Source organism: Babylonia areolata, chromosome 30 (genome assembly GCF_041734735.1).
Source record: "Babylonia areolata isolate BAREFJ2019XMU chromosome 30, ASM4173473v1, whole genome shotgun sequence".
In the NCBI taxonomy this organism is placed as follows: Eukaryota; Metazoa; Mollusca; class Gastropoda; order Neogastropoda; family Buccinidae; genus Babylonia; species Babylonia areolata.
In genome coordinates, this window is record NC_134905.1 from 24,858,875 (window position 1) to 24,874,995 (window position 16,121).

General features: G+C 41.7%; 2 protein-coding genes across 2 annotated transcripts in view; one reads left to right on the top strand and one right to left on the bottom strand.

Moving 5' to 3' along the window:
* The window catches only part of LOC143275496 (sulfotransferase 1C4-like), a 12,387-nt gene extending 8,048 nt beyond the window's left edge, over positions 1–4,339 (top strand). Inside the window, exons 6-7 of the mRNA XM_076579647.1 lie at positions 1,047–1,224; positions 4,191–4,339. Of these exons, the coding sequence (XP_076435762.1) occupies positions 1,047–1,224; positions 4,191–4,339 (327 nt within the window). The remainder of the gene's footprint in view (positions 1–1,046; positions 1,225–4,190) is intronic.
* A 2,194-nt stretch (positions 4,340–6,533) lies between these two features.
* The window catches only part of LOC143275497 (uncharacterized), a 38,681-nt gene continuing 29,093 nt past the window's right edge, over positions 6,534–16,121 (bottom strand). Inside the window, exons 12-14 of the mRNA XM_076579648.1 lie at positions 13,807–14,001; positions 11,417–11,661; positions 6,534–9,912 (exon numbers count right to left, since the gene is read on the bottom strand). Coding sequence (XP_076435763.1) covers positions 9,769–9,912; positions 11,417–11,661; positions 13,807–14,001 — 584 coding nt within the window. The 3' untranslated portion in view covers positions 6,534–9,768. The remainder of the gene's footprint in view (positions 9,913–11,416; positions 11,662–13,806; positions 14,002–16,121) is intronic.

The following is a 16,121-nucleotide window of genomic DNA, read 5'->3' on the forward strand; positions in this document are numbered from 1 at the left end:
AAGAAATTTTGAGGGGTTGACACACGAACGCCCAATGATTTAATTTATGGCGAAACCAATAGATATCCTATTTACATAAACTGTATTATACGCTATATCCGTTACTGGCTGAAATTAACAAGGTTGGAGGAATATAGGTTGCCACGCACAGCTTATAGAATGTTACTTGATCTAGATGCAAGAAATAAGAGAAACTGGGTTTCGAATGTCCGTTGTAAATTGTTTCAGTTTGGTTTTGGATATGTATGGGAAAATCAAGGGGGTCAAGATGTCAGATCGTTTATAAATGAGTTTAAAGACAGATTAATTGTATGCAGATGGCAAGAGTGGGACTCTCATATTAAAAGTAGCGATAGATTTGAAATATATCGGACGTTTTGTACTGTTCATGATATTAAATTGTACCTGCGAATGGATTTGTATAGACACTTGAAATTTGTCATGACTAAGTTTAGATTTGGTATCTCTGAAATTGCTCAACATCGATTACGTTATAGTAAGCATACCGAAAAAGATTTAGTTTGTCCATTATGCAAAACTGGAAAAGAAGATGAGTTGCATTTTGTTTTGTATTGTCCAGTATTGACTGATGTGAGAACACGATATATTCCATCAAAATTCTATAGATATCCAAGTCGACTATAGTTAATTAAGCTTACTTATGGCTTCTTGTAATGAAAGGATTGTGAGGAATTTTTCAATTTATTTATACAAAGCATTCCAGTTGCGATCGGTAGTGACTTCATGATTGCTGAACTCAGGATTAAGATTATGATTATTAGTCAAATGCAGATACTATATTGTTGTACATTGTTCACCCCGTTCATGAGGGGCAATGGCCTTATAAGAATAAACCATCCATCCATCCATCCATTCTATTTGTATTTGTATTTGTATTTCTTTTTATCACATCAGATTTCTCTGTGTGAAATTCGGGCTGCTCTCCCCAGGGAGAGCGCGTCGCTACACTACAGCGCCACCCTTTTTTTTTTTTTTTTTTTTTTGTATTTTTCCTGCGTGTAGTTTTATTTGTTTTTCCTATCTAGAATCCCCTAACGGAACTGCGACGGTTGGCGAGGTTCGTGGGCAAGAGCCACCTGTCTGACAATCTCCTGTCCCGTATCGCCCAGCACTGCACGTTCAGCAAAATGAAGACCAACCCCATGACCAACCACCTGGATGTGTACTCCATCGACAGCAGCATCTCTCCGCTCATGAGGAAAGGTAGATATGGGGTGTGATTGAACGGGTGGATGGGTGGGTAAGTAGGGATGGTCAGCCTTGTGGACGTGTACTCTAATCTCTCCGCTCGTGAGGAAAGGTAGATATGGGGTGGGATTGAACGGGTGGATGGGTGGGTAAGTAGGGATGGTCAGCCTTGTGGACGTGTACTCTTATCTCTCCGCTCGTGAGGAAAGGTATAGATGTATATAGATATATGTGAGTGGAGTGATGGCCTTGAGGTAACGCGTCCGCATAGGAAGCGAGAGAATATGAGCGCGCTGGTTCGAATCACGGCTCAGCCGCCGATATTTTCTAGACATTGAATGGTGGTCTGGACACTAGTCAATCGGATGAAACAATATACCGAGGTCCCGTATGCAGCATGCACTTAGCGCACGTAAAAGAACCTACGGCAACAAAAGGATTGTCTCTGGCAAAATTCTGTAGAAAAATCCACTTCGATAGGAAAAACAAATAAAACTGCACGCAGGAAAAAAAGAAAAGAAAAAAAAAGGGTGGCGCTCTCAGTGCAGCGACGCGCTGTCCCTGGGGAGAGCAGCCCGAATTTCACACAGAGAAATCTGTTGTGATAAAAAGAGAAATACAACTTAGAAATATACAGGGTGGGATTGGACGAGCGGGTGTGTGTGTGTGTGAAAGGTTCTTTGGGTGGGATGGGGTGGACAGGTGGGTTGTGGACCCCATAACCAACCATCTGGACGTGTTTTTTTAAGGCATGTTTATAGTCAACTATGATGTAAGGCGCTTTGAGCAGCATTGGTGCTGGATATCGCGCCATAGAAAAAATATGTATTATTATTATTAACAAACAGTAAAGAGTGGTAACTCTCTCCATTACACAAGGTACACAACTTCAAGTCAGTGATGCTTACGCTACCGATTCAGCTAGCACACAGGTAAATAAAAGGTACATTGGAACAAACCCAGACACTTCCTCAAAAAAAAAGGAAGCGCCGGGCCTGTCCTCATACCGATCACTTGACATGTGCACCGCACAGCAGCAAAGATAGAAGAAATGTGCGAACACAAATTAGCTTTTATTCAAGACTGGCATAGCCTCTTTAATCCTGAATAAGCCACACAGAACACATGGACAATACAGAACAAACACATGGTTGCCTCGGTAGGTTTATCCACTGGAAATTATACAAATAATGACGCAGGAGACGATATGATTAACAAACAGTAAGGAGTGGTATTATTATTATTATTATTATTATTGTTACTCCATCGACAGCAGCATCTCTCCGCTCAAGAGGGAAGGTAGATATGTATAATACAGGGTGGGATTGGAGAGATGGGTGGGTGAAAAGTACTTTGGGTAGGATGGGGTGGACAGGTGGGTTGTGGGTGGAGGGGTGGGGAGGGGGGTGGTGTTGATGGATTGGGTGGGTGGGTGGGTGGGTTAAAGATGATAGGTCAGGATGTATTGACAGGAGGGTTGTGGACGGGTGGATGAAAGGAACTTTGTGAAGGATGGGGTAGACAGGTGAGTTGTGGATGGAGGAGGGGTGGGTGGGTGGGTGGTGGGGGGTGGGGGGGGGGTGTTGATGGATGGATGGATGGATGGATGGGTGAAAGGTACTTGGTGTAGAATGGGGTGGACAGGTGGGTTGTGAATGGAGGAGGGGTGGGGGGGGGGTGTTGATGGATGGATGGATGGGTGAAAGGTACTTGGTGTAGAATGGGGTGGACAGGTGAGTTGTGGATGGAGGAGGGGTGGGGGGGGGTGTGTTGATGGATGGATGGATGGGTGAAAGGTACTTGGTGTAGAATGGGGTGGACAGGTGAGTTGTGGATGGAGGAGGGGAGGGGGGGGGGGTGTTGATGGATGGATGGATGGATGGGTGAAAGGTACTTGGTGTAGAATGGGCTGGACAGGTGAGTTGTGGATGGAGGAGGGGGTGGGGGGGGTGTTGATGGATGGATGGATGGGTGAAAGGTACTTGGTGTAAAATGGGGTGGACAGGTGAGTTGTGGATGGATGAGGGGTGGGGGTGGGGTGTTGATGGATGGATGGATGGATGGGTGAAAGGTACTTGGTATAGAATGGGGTGGACAGGTGAGTTGTGGATGGAGGGGGGGGGGTGTTGATGGATGGATGGATGGATGGATGGATGGGTGAAAGGTACTTGGTGTAGAATGGGGTGGACAGGTGGGTTGTGAATGGAGGTGTGTGGTGTTGATGGATGGAGGAGGGGGGGGGTGAAAGGTTAGGGTGGACAGACAGGTGAGTTGTGAATGGAGGAGGTGTGTGGTGTTGATGGATGGAGGGGGGTTAGGGGGGAGCAGGGGGTCAAAGGTTAGGGTGGAGCAGGGGGTCAAAGGTTAGGGTGGACAGACAGGTGGGTTGTGGACGGGTGGATGAAAGGTACTTTGGGCAGGATGGGGTGGACAGTTGGGTTGTGGATGGAGGTGGCGGAGGGGTGTGGTGTTGATGGATGAATGGGTGGATGGAAGGTGTCAGGGTCGGACAGAGCAGAAAATGACCGTGTGGAGCAGAACGAACTGTTATAGATGATGGATGGGTGGGCGTGTTAGATAAAATGCAGAACTGCATCAGAACATGGATGAGTGTGGCATCTCAACAAAAACAACAACAAAAAAAGATAGATATATATATATATATAAAGGCTGGTTGATTGATCTCGATACTTTTACTTGATCAATGAGCTGTTTCATTCACTGATTGAACTGGTTTGATTTATTGACTGTCGGGTCGTTTTCAGTGGTTGGTTGACTGGTTGATGGATGCAAACCCTCCAGATAATTATGCCCCTGGTCAACACCAGTGTACGGGAATGGACTGACCGAATTACTGTACATTTCTAGCTGTAGGTTTCCATCGACAAAAAAATGATGATGTTATGTTGGCAATGATGTTGGCAATGATGATAGCGATGATTATTTTGACGATGATGACGATGGTTCGTCCTGTATCGCAGGTGAGGTTGGAGACTGGAGGAACCACTTCACCGTGGAACAGAACGAAATGTTTGACAGAGAGTATTCCGAAAAACTGGGTCACCTGGACATTCCCTTCAAATACCGTCCATCCTCCTCCTCTTCCTCATCATCCACATCTGCCCAGTAACCATGGTAACCAGTGTGGGTTTTTTGTTTGTTGTTGTTTTTTTTTTTGGGGGGATGTTTTTTGACCACTCACCATACCTTTTTTGGTTGCGTTACAAACTTTTCCATTCCTTACACCCTAGCTCTCCAAGTGAAGCTTTCTTACCTGCTCCTCGCTTGTTAATATTCTGCTGTGTACCACTCATGAGAATGACTCTTTCACAATGTGTTCACTCAACTTAATCGTTATCTGTCATCCAGGAATCTATACCTGGCAGATGTGGTGTAACATATATGGATTTGTCCAAACTCAGTGAACAAGCCACCTTGAGAAACTGAAACTGAAAATCTTCTCCATGAAAAAATCCTCTTTTCTATCAATCTCTGTTCTGCCTTTTCTCTGGGTTAAAAAAAAAAATTTTTTTTACCTGTTATTCTCTCCCTTAGTCACTGGGCTATAAATAACGAAACAGGACCGAGAAGCATCAGCAACCTTTGCAGTGCTAAGTTTGCTTAGCGTTAAGAATTTTCCCAAGTCTACACCAGTTCCACAGATTTAGGAAAATTCTTTATGCTGAGCAAACTCAGCGCTGCAAAGATATTGCTCATGCAATTCACCCCTGTTTCGTTATTTATAGTCCCACAGGCAGACCACAGCTGCCATTCAAAGACGTGTGCAAGAGGGACCTAAAAGCCTTGAACATCGACCAGAACAACTGGGAAGCAACAGCCCTCGGTCAGCCCGGAGACAGACTGTGCAAAAAGGTCTTTCTAAGCTCGAAGAGACACTCGCTCAGCAGCACGAGGAAAAGAGAATGAGAAAGGCTACAGCCCAGGCAGACAGACCAGCGTCAGACTTCATCTGTGCCCTCTGCCACAGGGACTGTCATTCCCGCGTCGGACTGGTCAGCCACACCCGACGCTGTACCAGAATAAACACCTAGAGCGCAACTCCATCGTCTTCTGAGACTGAAGGATGCCTACTGTATAGTCCAGTGAATAAGGGAGAGAACAACAGAAAAAAAAGAGAGAAAGGGGAGAACAGAAAGCGATAGAAAAGAGGAATTTTTCCTCAGCTGGTTCTTATTGTGCTTACTACATTGTCATGAGATTCAGTGTTGGTTCTTATCGTCCTTATCACTTTGTCATGAGAGTTGAGTTGTTTCTTAGTGTACTTTGATATGAGGTTCACATTTAGTTCTTATTGTTCCTATTACATTGTCAATGGATTCTGTCAAAGTTGGTTTTTATTGTACTGAATTCATACTCAATGGATTCTGTCAATGTTGATTTATTTATATACTTAACTCAGTGTCAATGGATTCTGTAAAACTTGCTATTCATTGTCAATGGATTGTGTCAAAGTTGGTTCTTATTGTACTTAATGCAATATCAGTGGATTTTGTCAAAGCTGGTTCATATTGTACTTAATACATTGTCAGTGGATTCTGTCAAAGTTGGTTCTTGATTCATTGTCAGTAGAGTCTGTCAAAGTTGATTTATTTATATACTTAATTCATTGTCAGTAGATTCTGTCAAAGTTGATTTATTTATATACTTAATTCATTGTCAGTAGAGTCTGTCAGAGCTGGTTGTTATTGTACTTGATGCATTGTTGTGAGATTCAATCAAACTGGTTCTTAATTCAATTGTACTTTACTACTATTTTATCCTGAAATTCAATCAGAGTTCAATTCTCATTACACTTACATTATCGTGGGATTCAAAGCTGGTTCTTGTTGTACTTTTTACACTGTTGTAGAATTTGTTTCTTGGTGTCCTTTATAAACTGTCACGAGATTCAATAAAATTTGGTTCCTATTGAAATTATTACATTGTCATGACACTCAGTCAAAGATGGTTCTTGTTGTATCGACTATTTTGTCATGAAGTTCAATCAAAATTGGTTCTTATTGAAATTAATACATTGTGATTGTCAACTGTTTAATTTTAATCCAAAGGTAGTCTTTATTGTATTGATCATAGTATCATGAGATTCTGAGGTGGGTGTTTTTTTTCTATTGTAATGTTTCGCCATAATAGCCATGTTTGTAGAGATGGAGATGTAACTTTCAAAATCTTTTTTTTTTTTTTTTTAATAAAAAGAATTTATTTACAACAAAATAATGATTTGAGTAAAATTATGTTAAAAGTTCAGATCACAAGCATTCATTACACCTCATGTTCACAAAACAACAAAAGTCAGATCAAAAGTAATCTGACAATATTTAATTCAAACTTATGTACAACATACGAATTTAACTTCTTTTTTTTTTTTCAAATATCTGCAACAATAAACTCGCACAAGATTGTTTAATGATAATTCACACTATTTTGTAACCCCTGAACGAAGCACACAAGTCACTCCCATGAGTGAGATATTTAAGCTCAAGCACAAGATCCTCCGTTCAAAACATTTTTCCAGATGTGAACGTTGTTACTGGTATCAAATCTGAACACTACAAACACTTATGCCAGTGTGACAGATGGACAAACGACAGTCGGTATCATCACAACGCTGAAAGCATCCAACTGACAAAGAAAGCTTTCTCCATCTCGCACACATTTTCAACTGCAAGCATCTTATGAAGAACATGACAAAACTGTCACTGATTTATTCCTTGTATTGTTTCTGTCATGCAGTGTATGAAATAAACCTCTCTCTCTCTCCTCATGACCCTCATCTTCTTTTGACATCTTTTATGCTTGATCATTCACGTACAGGGTTCATGTGAAGTTCAGGGTTCAAATCCCAGTCACGATGCCTGGTGGGCAAAGGGTGGAGAGATGTGCACACCTGCCAGCGCCTGAACACCCTTCGTGTGTGTACCATACAAATGCAAAAGATAAAATAAGTATGTACCTTGCCATCGCTTGGTGGATTATGGAATCAACATATCCAACATGCAACCCCCCCCCACCCCACCCCCGAAAACGGAGTATGACTGCCTACATAAAACTGTCTTACATGATACAGCCAACTTGTGTGTACGAGTGAACGTGGGAGTAACTGCCCATGAGCAAAGAAAAATTAATGTAAATGTGTGTGCTTGAAGATACAAACTACAGGCTATAATATTTCAAAGTAGATAGACAGATGGGTAGACAGACAGACAGACAGACGGATACTTTCAAGGAGGTATGGCAGTGATAGGCATGAACTGGAAACGACGTTTCACATTTGCTAATTTCACAGTCAGTCATTCCACACAGCTATTACCAACCTGACCTGGACAATGTAATACTGAAAGATGACTGCTTTGTTTAGTTGTACATTCCTTTTACAAGCTGACAGCTTGCCTTATCCCTAACATCAAACATTTTGCAACAGCCACACACAAAAAAAAAAGCAAAAAAAAAAAAAAAGACGTGTCACAAAATATAACTGATTTCCAACAAAAGCAATAATAATGATGCTGTGACAATACTAAATCCATCAAACTGCTTGAATCCTGCACCCTTTCATCAGATCTTTTGTCAATAACAGTGTTGGAGTTTGACGGTCACCGTCCTCATTGTTCATTACGTCAATAAAGGTGAAAGGTCTGGCTGCACCTGACATTACAACTGACATCTACGTGTGTGTGTGTGTGTGTGCAGGGCTTCCGTAATGCATATATGTGCATCCCTGACTCTCTAAAATGATAGAGGACACACTAGAGTTTTGGCAGGGAGTCCGCGGGATGCACTACTGAAATCGAAATGTGAACGATCACGGTCAAACCACAGTGCTGGCTCCTTTTTGTTTCACCAGTTTTCGGTCGGCATCTAGTCTTCATGAAATCGGCAACTGCTGCAACGTTCATTATTTTCGTCTTATCTCCCTTTACAGAAAACTGTTGCCCATTTCCGGTACGCTCACAACGAGGCTTGTCCAGTATTCTGTCACACAGTTTGAAATCAGAATGCCTCCGCTATCGTGGCTTGACGCACCAAAATGCAAACAAGACAAAAAGACTGGTTCTGAATCAGGCGACGTCGATCAGAAAGTTCAGAGAGTGTGTGTGAGTGTGTCGATCTCTTTCACTCACGTGTATTTGAGTGTGTGTGAGTGTGTCTATCTCTTTCACTCACGTGTATTTGTGTGAGTGTGTCTATCTCTTTCACTCACGTGTATTTGAGTGTGTGTGAGTGTGTCTATCTCTTTCACTCACGTGTATTTGTGTGTGCGTGTGAACTGGTTGAAAGGCAGTGTGTGGCGTGTTTGGATGAAAGAAAGGTTTCTTGACCTGCGACTGATCGGACTTGCTAGAACCCCATGAGGACTCCCAAGAACACCTGAGTGGGAGACCTGTGGACTCTCAAAGCAAACCAACTGTAGGAAGCCCTGGTGTGTGTGTTTCAAATATTTCACCACACATACAACCATAACTTTTCCTGCTGGAGACAAGACTTGCACAGTCAATGAAAAAAAGATACGGGACGGTAGGACAGACTGCATACCAATCTCCCCACGATCCAGTGAACAAAGAAAGAACACACGCACACACACACACACACATATATATAAATTCCCTTCCCACAGATGGGCTCTTAGTCACTGCACACCTTCCTCCTTACACCCCTCCAAACTACTAAGCCAGCACACGTGCTGACTCTCCCATACACAGTCTTATTCTTATTTACACTGACATGGATTCCTCCATGAAATGACAGAAATTCCTCCTTCATCATTTTCACGCCTGGATAGAAAATTGTTTCTCTCAGATTTGGGTGGTGGGGTTTTTTTGGTTTTGTCTGTTCTTCTTTTTTTGTTTTATCTATCTTTTTAAAAAAAAATAAAGCAGATGAATAACTGACACCCACATACACTGAAGCACAAACAAACAAAAAAAAAAATCCAAACCAACCACCAAAAAACCCCACCATCAACAACAACACACACACACACACAAAATCCCAACTACTCTCAGAAACATTCACTAAAAAAAACAGAAGAACATGTCGCCTTTTCTTCAGTGAACATGTCAATAATATCTCTTTTAAAACTAAAGTATTCTTATATCTTGTATCTTGAACTATTACAAGTGGATTGCCCTCAGTCTGTTAGGATTGTCCCTCCTCAGGAGTCTCTTCCACACAGACACCTTGGACAAGATTCGTCAAAGATACATCACTCTTTCGACAAACACACTCCTATCAAGACACATCTGGGCGTAACAACCGAGTGGTTTAAACGTTGGACTGTCAATCTGAGGGTCCCAGGTTGGAATCTCGGTAATGCGCCTGGTGGGTAAAGGGTGGACATTTTTCCCATCTCTCAGGTCAACATACGTGCAGACCTGCCAGTGCCTGAACCCCCTTTGTGTGCACACACACGCAGAAGATCAAATATTAAAGATCGTGTAATCCATGTCAGACCCAGGTGCTGACAACCAGGCACACTCTCCGACGACACACACACACACGCTCTCTCTCTCGCAGTGCAGTCCCGGTGTGGCGCCGGCCCGTTCAGATGGCCAGCTCTATCTTGCCGTCGCACTCCGAGTCCTTGCGCTCCACAAAGTCGCGGCCCTGACGGAAGAGCTGCATGCTCAGCTTGCACAGGTCTGTGTCCATCACGTGGGTGGGGAACACCGCCGGCTGCTCATACACCTGACACACCACACCCGCATCGTCATCACTGTCATGTCTTTACACTGACACGTCACAGCACAGTCCTATCTTTACACTGACACATCAGCGTCATGTCTTTACACTGATGTGTCACAGCACAGTCCTGTCTTTACACTGACACATCACTATCATGTCTTTACACTGATGTGTCACTGCACAGTCCTGTCTTTACACTGACACATCACTATCATGTCTTTACACTGATGTGTCACTGCACAGTCATGTCTTTACACTGATGTGTCACTGCACATTCATGTCTTTACACAGACACATCACTATCATTGTCTTTACACTGATGTGTCACTGCAAAGTCATGTCTTTACACTGATATGTCACAGTCATGTCTTTTACACAGACACATCACTATCATTGTCTTTACACTGATGTGTCACTGCAAAGTCATGTCTTTACACTGATGTGTCACAGTCATGTCTTTTACACAGACACATCACTATCATTGTCTTTACACTGATGTGTCACTGCAAAGTCATGTCTTTACACAGACACATCACTATCATGTCTTTACACTGATGTGTCACAGTCATGTCTTTTACACAGACACATCACTATCATTGTCTTTACACTGATGTGTCACTGCACAGTCATGTCTTTTACACAGACACATAACTATCATGTCTTTACACTGATGTGTCACTGCACAGTCATGTCTTTACACTGATGTGTCACTGCACATTCATGTCTTTACACAGACACATCACTATCATTGTCTTTACACTGATGTGTCACTGCAAAGTCATGTCTTTACACTGACACATCACTATCATGTCTTTACACTGATGTGTCAGTGCACAGTCATGTCTTTACACTGACACATCACTATCATGTCTTTACACTGATGTGTCAGTGCAAAGTCATGTCTTTACACTGACACATCACTATCATGTCTTTACACTGATGTGTCACTGCAAAGTCATGTCTTTACACTGACACATCACTATCATGTCTTTACACTGATGTGTCAGTGCACAGTCATGTCTTTACATTGATACACCACAACACACAAATCGTTTTATAAAGTTAAAAAAAAGAAGAAGAGAAAAACAAACAAGAATTTGCTATGTGGACTTGCAATGTGAATGAGGGCAACAAAAAAAACAACAAGTACAACCCAACCCAAAACCCCCCTCCCACCCTCCCCACAAAACCCATGTCTGCCAACTCCCTCTGCATGTAAAAGGGAAAGTGAAAAGGGGGGATGGGTCTGAGGTGGGAGGGGGAGATAAGAGAGGGGAGAGAGAAAAAAAACCCCAAAAAAACCCCCCCATAAAGTGGTCACGAGTTGTTCATGTAATCTGCAACTTTTTCTCTCACGTAAAGCATGCATCGTGCGCTCTCAAAAAGAAAAAAGACACAGTACTAATGTAACGTTATCAATAATATATTAAGGCAAACAAAGAAAAAACAACCCCCCCCCCCCCCCCCCGACCCACCCCAAGAACCCCCCCAAACCCCTCCCCCTCACCTTGTCCACTTTACACAGCTGACGTCGTATCTCCAGGTCACGGCGGGCGCACAGGGCCCGGCGGAAAGGGCCCAGGTTGCGCAGGAGGTTGGTTCGCTCCCGTTTCTGCCGCACGGCCGCCATGTGCAGGACAGGAACATCTGACTGAAGGCTGGTGTCCATCCGCTTGGCTCCGCCCTTGGCCTGTGTCGTGGCCTCTGCTGATTGGTCCACGTTCTCCTTGTCTTTGCCGTTTTCTTTGCCGTCTGCAACCAGGTGAAAAATTATATCATTAAAAAAAACAAACAAATAGTTCTCTTTGTCTTGGACGTTTTCTTTGCTGTCTGCGACCTGGGGAAAAATAATATCATTTAAAAAACAAACAAATAGTTCTCTTTGTCTTTGACGTTTTCTTTGTTATCTGCAACCAACGGAGGAAGAAAAAAAATCATTAAAAAACAAACAGTTCTTGTCTTTGACGTTTTCTTTGTTATCTGCAACCAAGGGAAAAATTTTTTTTCCAAAAACAAAACAACCACCAGTAATTAAAGTAAATGAAAATCAAAAACGAGAAACAGAAAGACCGAATGCCAATGGTTTTAATTCAAATTTGAGAAGAAAAAAACGTAACAAGAAACAGAAAGACCGAATGCCAATGGTTTTTATCAAAACTGAGAAGAAAAAAACGTAACAAGAAACAGAAAGACCGAATGCCAATGGTTTTTATCAAAACTGAGAAGAAAAAAAAGTAACAAGAAACAAAAAGACTGAATGCCAATGGTTTTAATTCAAAACTGAGAAAAAGACGCAACAAGAAACAGAAAGACCAAATACAAATGGTTTTTATCAAAACTGAGAAGAAAAAAAAGTAACAAGAAACAGAAAGACCGAATGCCAATGATTTAAAAAAAATTTTTTTAATCAAAACTGAGAACAAACAAAAAGTAACAAAATCAAAGCGGCTCCATTGTTCTTGTGTGCTCCGTGTCTGACATGCTAGTGAAAAAAGCAGTCTGCCAGGTTTGAACGCACCATATAAACGTCTTATCATGACCTGAACAATTCAATCCTCACAAACACCAAAGCACCCAGTGCCCTCTAAACTTCCTGCTTCTCCAACACCGCCCCACGCCTGCCAACTCACGCTGCATGTAGAATAGAATAGAACAGAATAGCATACTTTTTACTGTCATAAAACCTTAAAGTTTATAAGACACAATGAAACATATAAACATGAGCATATTAAGAAGAGAAACATTCATGAACAAATTTCGCCAGCCTTGGCTGTATTTCTGTTAAAAGGATCAATTCACTAGGCTTTGCATTTGGATGACATATATCGATTAGGAATCTGTGTCCGTAAGTATTGTACTTTCACAATTGTCTAAAAGGTGAATCTCATCTTCTAAACTGTTACAAGTATCACACAGTCTTTGTTCTTTTGGTGTATTTTTATATCTTCCCTGTTCGATTTGTAAGTAATGGGCGCTGATTCGTAACATGGTCAGTGCTTTCCTGTATTGTGTATTTGCTGTATTCTTTAAATACGGTTCAATTTTATAATTTGTCACAGCGTTCTTGTAAAATGCTAATTTAGATGAACTGTCATGTTTCTGTTTCCAAAATTTTATATATTCATTTTCAAGCTTCTTGGATACAGCATACTTTAATCTTTTAACACTAAAAGTGAACTGATTTTTCCAAACATGATCTAATCCAGTGCTAGTTTACATTTCTTATGAGGGATAAAGGGGGTAGGGTGGTGGGAGGGAGGGAGGGAGAGGTGAGAGTGTGGAGAGAGAGAAAAAAATGAAAGTGGTCACTTGTAGTTCATGTAATTTGTTCACTTTTTTCTCTCACGTAAAACGCCTTGAACTCTCAAAGAGAAAAAGGGCGCCATACAAATGTACATTATTAACACATTATTATTACGCTTACAGTTGGGCCAACAGCAAAGTGAGAGCTGTATGATCAATGGTTTCTCCACTGCAGTGGGAAGGCATTTACAGGTCAATCTTTTGTGAAGGACTGTCACTCTCAAACTAGGAGGCAAAATTGCACTGGTTCTTAGTGCTGCAGCCTTGGGGGCTAGTTGGCCCTTCAGGAACCATCCCAACGCCGACTGTCCTAAAACCCTCTTGGCCAAGAGAGTGGGGATGTATGTAACTTGGGGCAAGACACTCTCCACTATAATCAAATTCTAGCCCAGATAGTTGGAACAGCATGTTCAAAAACACTTTACTGATCCACATGGAAATTAAAGCCTCCTCTGCTGTTCTGATGGTCATAGTCAGACACGACTGACTATCATCACACACAAAAATGATACATTCTCATTTTCACCTGTTTCACCCCATATTCTCCCCCCCCGACCCCCACCCCCTTCAGCACAGAACCATCAGGATTCCTACCTTCCGCGGGCACCCCTTCCTTACAGATGGCCTCGATCTTTTCAAACAGGGAGTCCCCGGCCAGGGCACGTGACACGCCGATCTGACGGAAGACGTTGGCCGGGTGGAAGCGCTTCAGGAGAGACCCCGTGGTCTGCTTGGGAGCAGGCTGTTTGGCCAGACTGGCCCAGTCAATGTCCAGAACGCTGACAATGTCTGCACACACACACACACACATGAGCATGCACACACACACACGCACGCACGCACACACACACGCACGCACGCACACACACAAACGCACACACACACAATATATATATAATGTACATGCAGTAATCAAATAACTGTAACCCATCTACTCATCCACTGTCCAAGCATGAGATAGTTAATACCAAAAGCTGTAGTTGATCACTTTTCTACCAATGTTCCATTAGCCACTGCAAAGATAATTCATTGCTTCGATTGTTTTCGCAAATTTTATACTCCAGGCCAGTTGGTATCCTCCTTTGATGTATTTTAATCAATGTCATTATTCATATATACATTGTAAGCTAATACTTGTTGATGTAAGTTACTACTTGTTGATATGCATACACCTAATTTCCCTCCTATAACTCCTCATTTATTACACACCACCATCTCTTTAAATTCTAAACTTTTTATTTCTGATAATAGACTTATTTTCATTTCCTCTAAAACATACATCAACACTTTCCTACACTAATATTCACAAGCAATCCCTCTCTTTCTTCACTACCTCTCTTCTTTCTGTCCAATAACACTTGTGGTGAATAGACGTTAAACTGAAGATCTCTCTCTCTCTCTCTCACACACACACAGACACAAAGCGTGCGCGCAAGCACACACACACACACACACGAGCGTCATGCACACACACACACACACATTTGTGATGGACTAAGACACATTTCATCCAGCAATCTACACACTTTTTTCGCACTGGTTTTTCTTCTGACTGCTGACTGAACAAGAACTTGTATTATACTTTTTTTCTTTTTCTTAATCTTAAAAAAAAAAAGAGAGCGAGCCTTTTTCAAAGCAGATTTGAAGCTACAAAGAGGAGAAAAACTGTTATCATAACAACAACACTAAAATTATGCTAAATTTATATGTTAAATTACACTTCTTCCTCTTCATTTGTGAGCTTCGGCTTTAACCCTCTCACTGCCAAACTCACATTTATGCAGCAGCTAGGTAGAGGACCCATGTCACTGAAAGGTGACCAGATCATGGGTCTGTTATCCATGTGAACCTTACTGTTCTTTAAGTCTGGTGGAAGGATAGGCCATAGTTTCTACACATGACAGGGGATCTTCCCCAGCTACTTTTAGACACTATACTTTCTGTGTTTATAGCACAAGGGAATTTTGCACTCCAAATTGACTGGCGGCGAAAGGGTTAACTTTGACTTACTTTCCTGGGTGGGCTTTTCTGTGTATGACTGTTTTTACCCCCGCCACGCAGGCAGCCATACTCTGTTTTCGGGGGTTGGGGTGGGTGGGTGTGGGGGGTAGGTCCTGAGAGTCTGATGTGATGACAATGCTGTTTCTTTTCTTCTCACCATGGTGACAGACTATCAGGATGTGAAAGGCGACACAGCACCAAAATGCTGGACAACAATGGGTGGAGAGGGAAAATGTTTATTACAAGGAACAAAAAGAAAACACAACAGCATGATTCAATTTTTTTTTTTCCCTTTATGAAATAACTCTCTTAATTCTTTAGCACAGATACCACTTACTGCACAATTCAACTGGCTTCATTTTCAAGCAATGCATTCTTTTACAGCTTATTCAAAAAAAAAAAAAATAAAACAAACAAAAAATCTGAAAGTTAAGTATGCCAGGTTTTTGTTTCAGTTCATTTACATTTATAAACACAATATTTCAGAAATTAAATTATCTGATCAAATATTTCATTACCTGATCCATCATTTTGTTTGCCTTATATTATTCTAACTTTCTTGTTTCCAAACAAAACTAGGTGCATGATGCAATTCAAATCAGAACAGTTTTCATTTCTGTGTTCTAAGATCTAAACATCATCCCAGAACTGTTGACCAGCTTTAAGTTTTCTTATATAATGATCAACTAAAACTTTTTTCTTCAATTTTTTTTTCTCAAAATTATAAATGTAATGAAAATCTTTGTTGCAAGAAAGTACATTTGTCACTGTTACCCAAACCCTCTGTCCAAAATTACTGTTTGTAACCAATACATTCTGGCATATTTCTATACGTCCACACCAACCACACGCACATCTTGCTATGTACAAGCATCATGGGTAAAGCTAAAGAAGGGGAAAACAAGAAA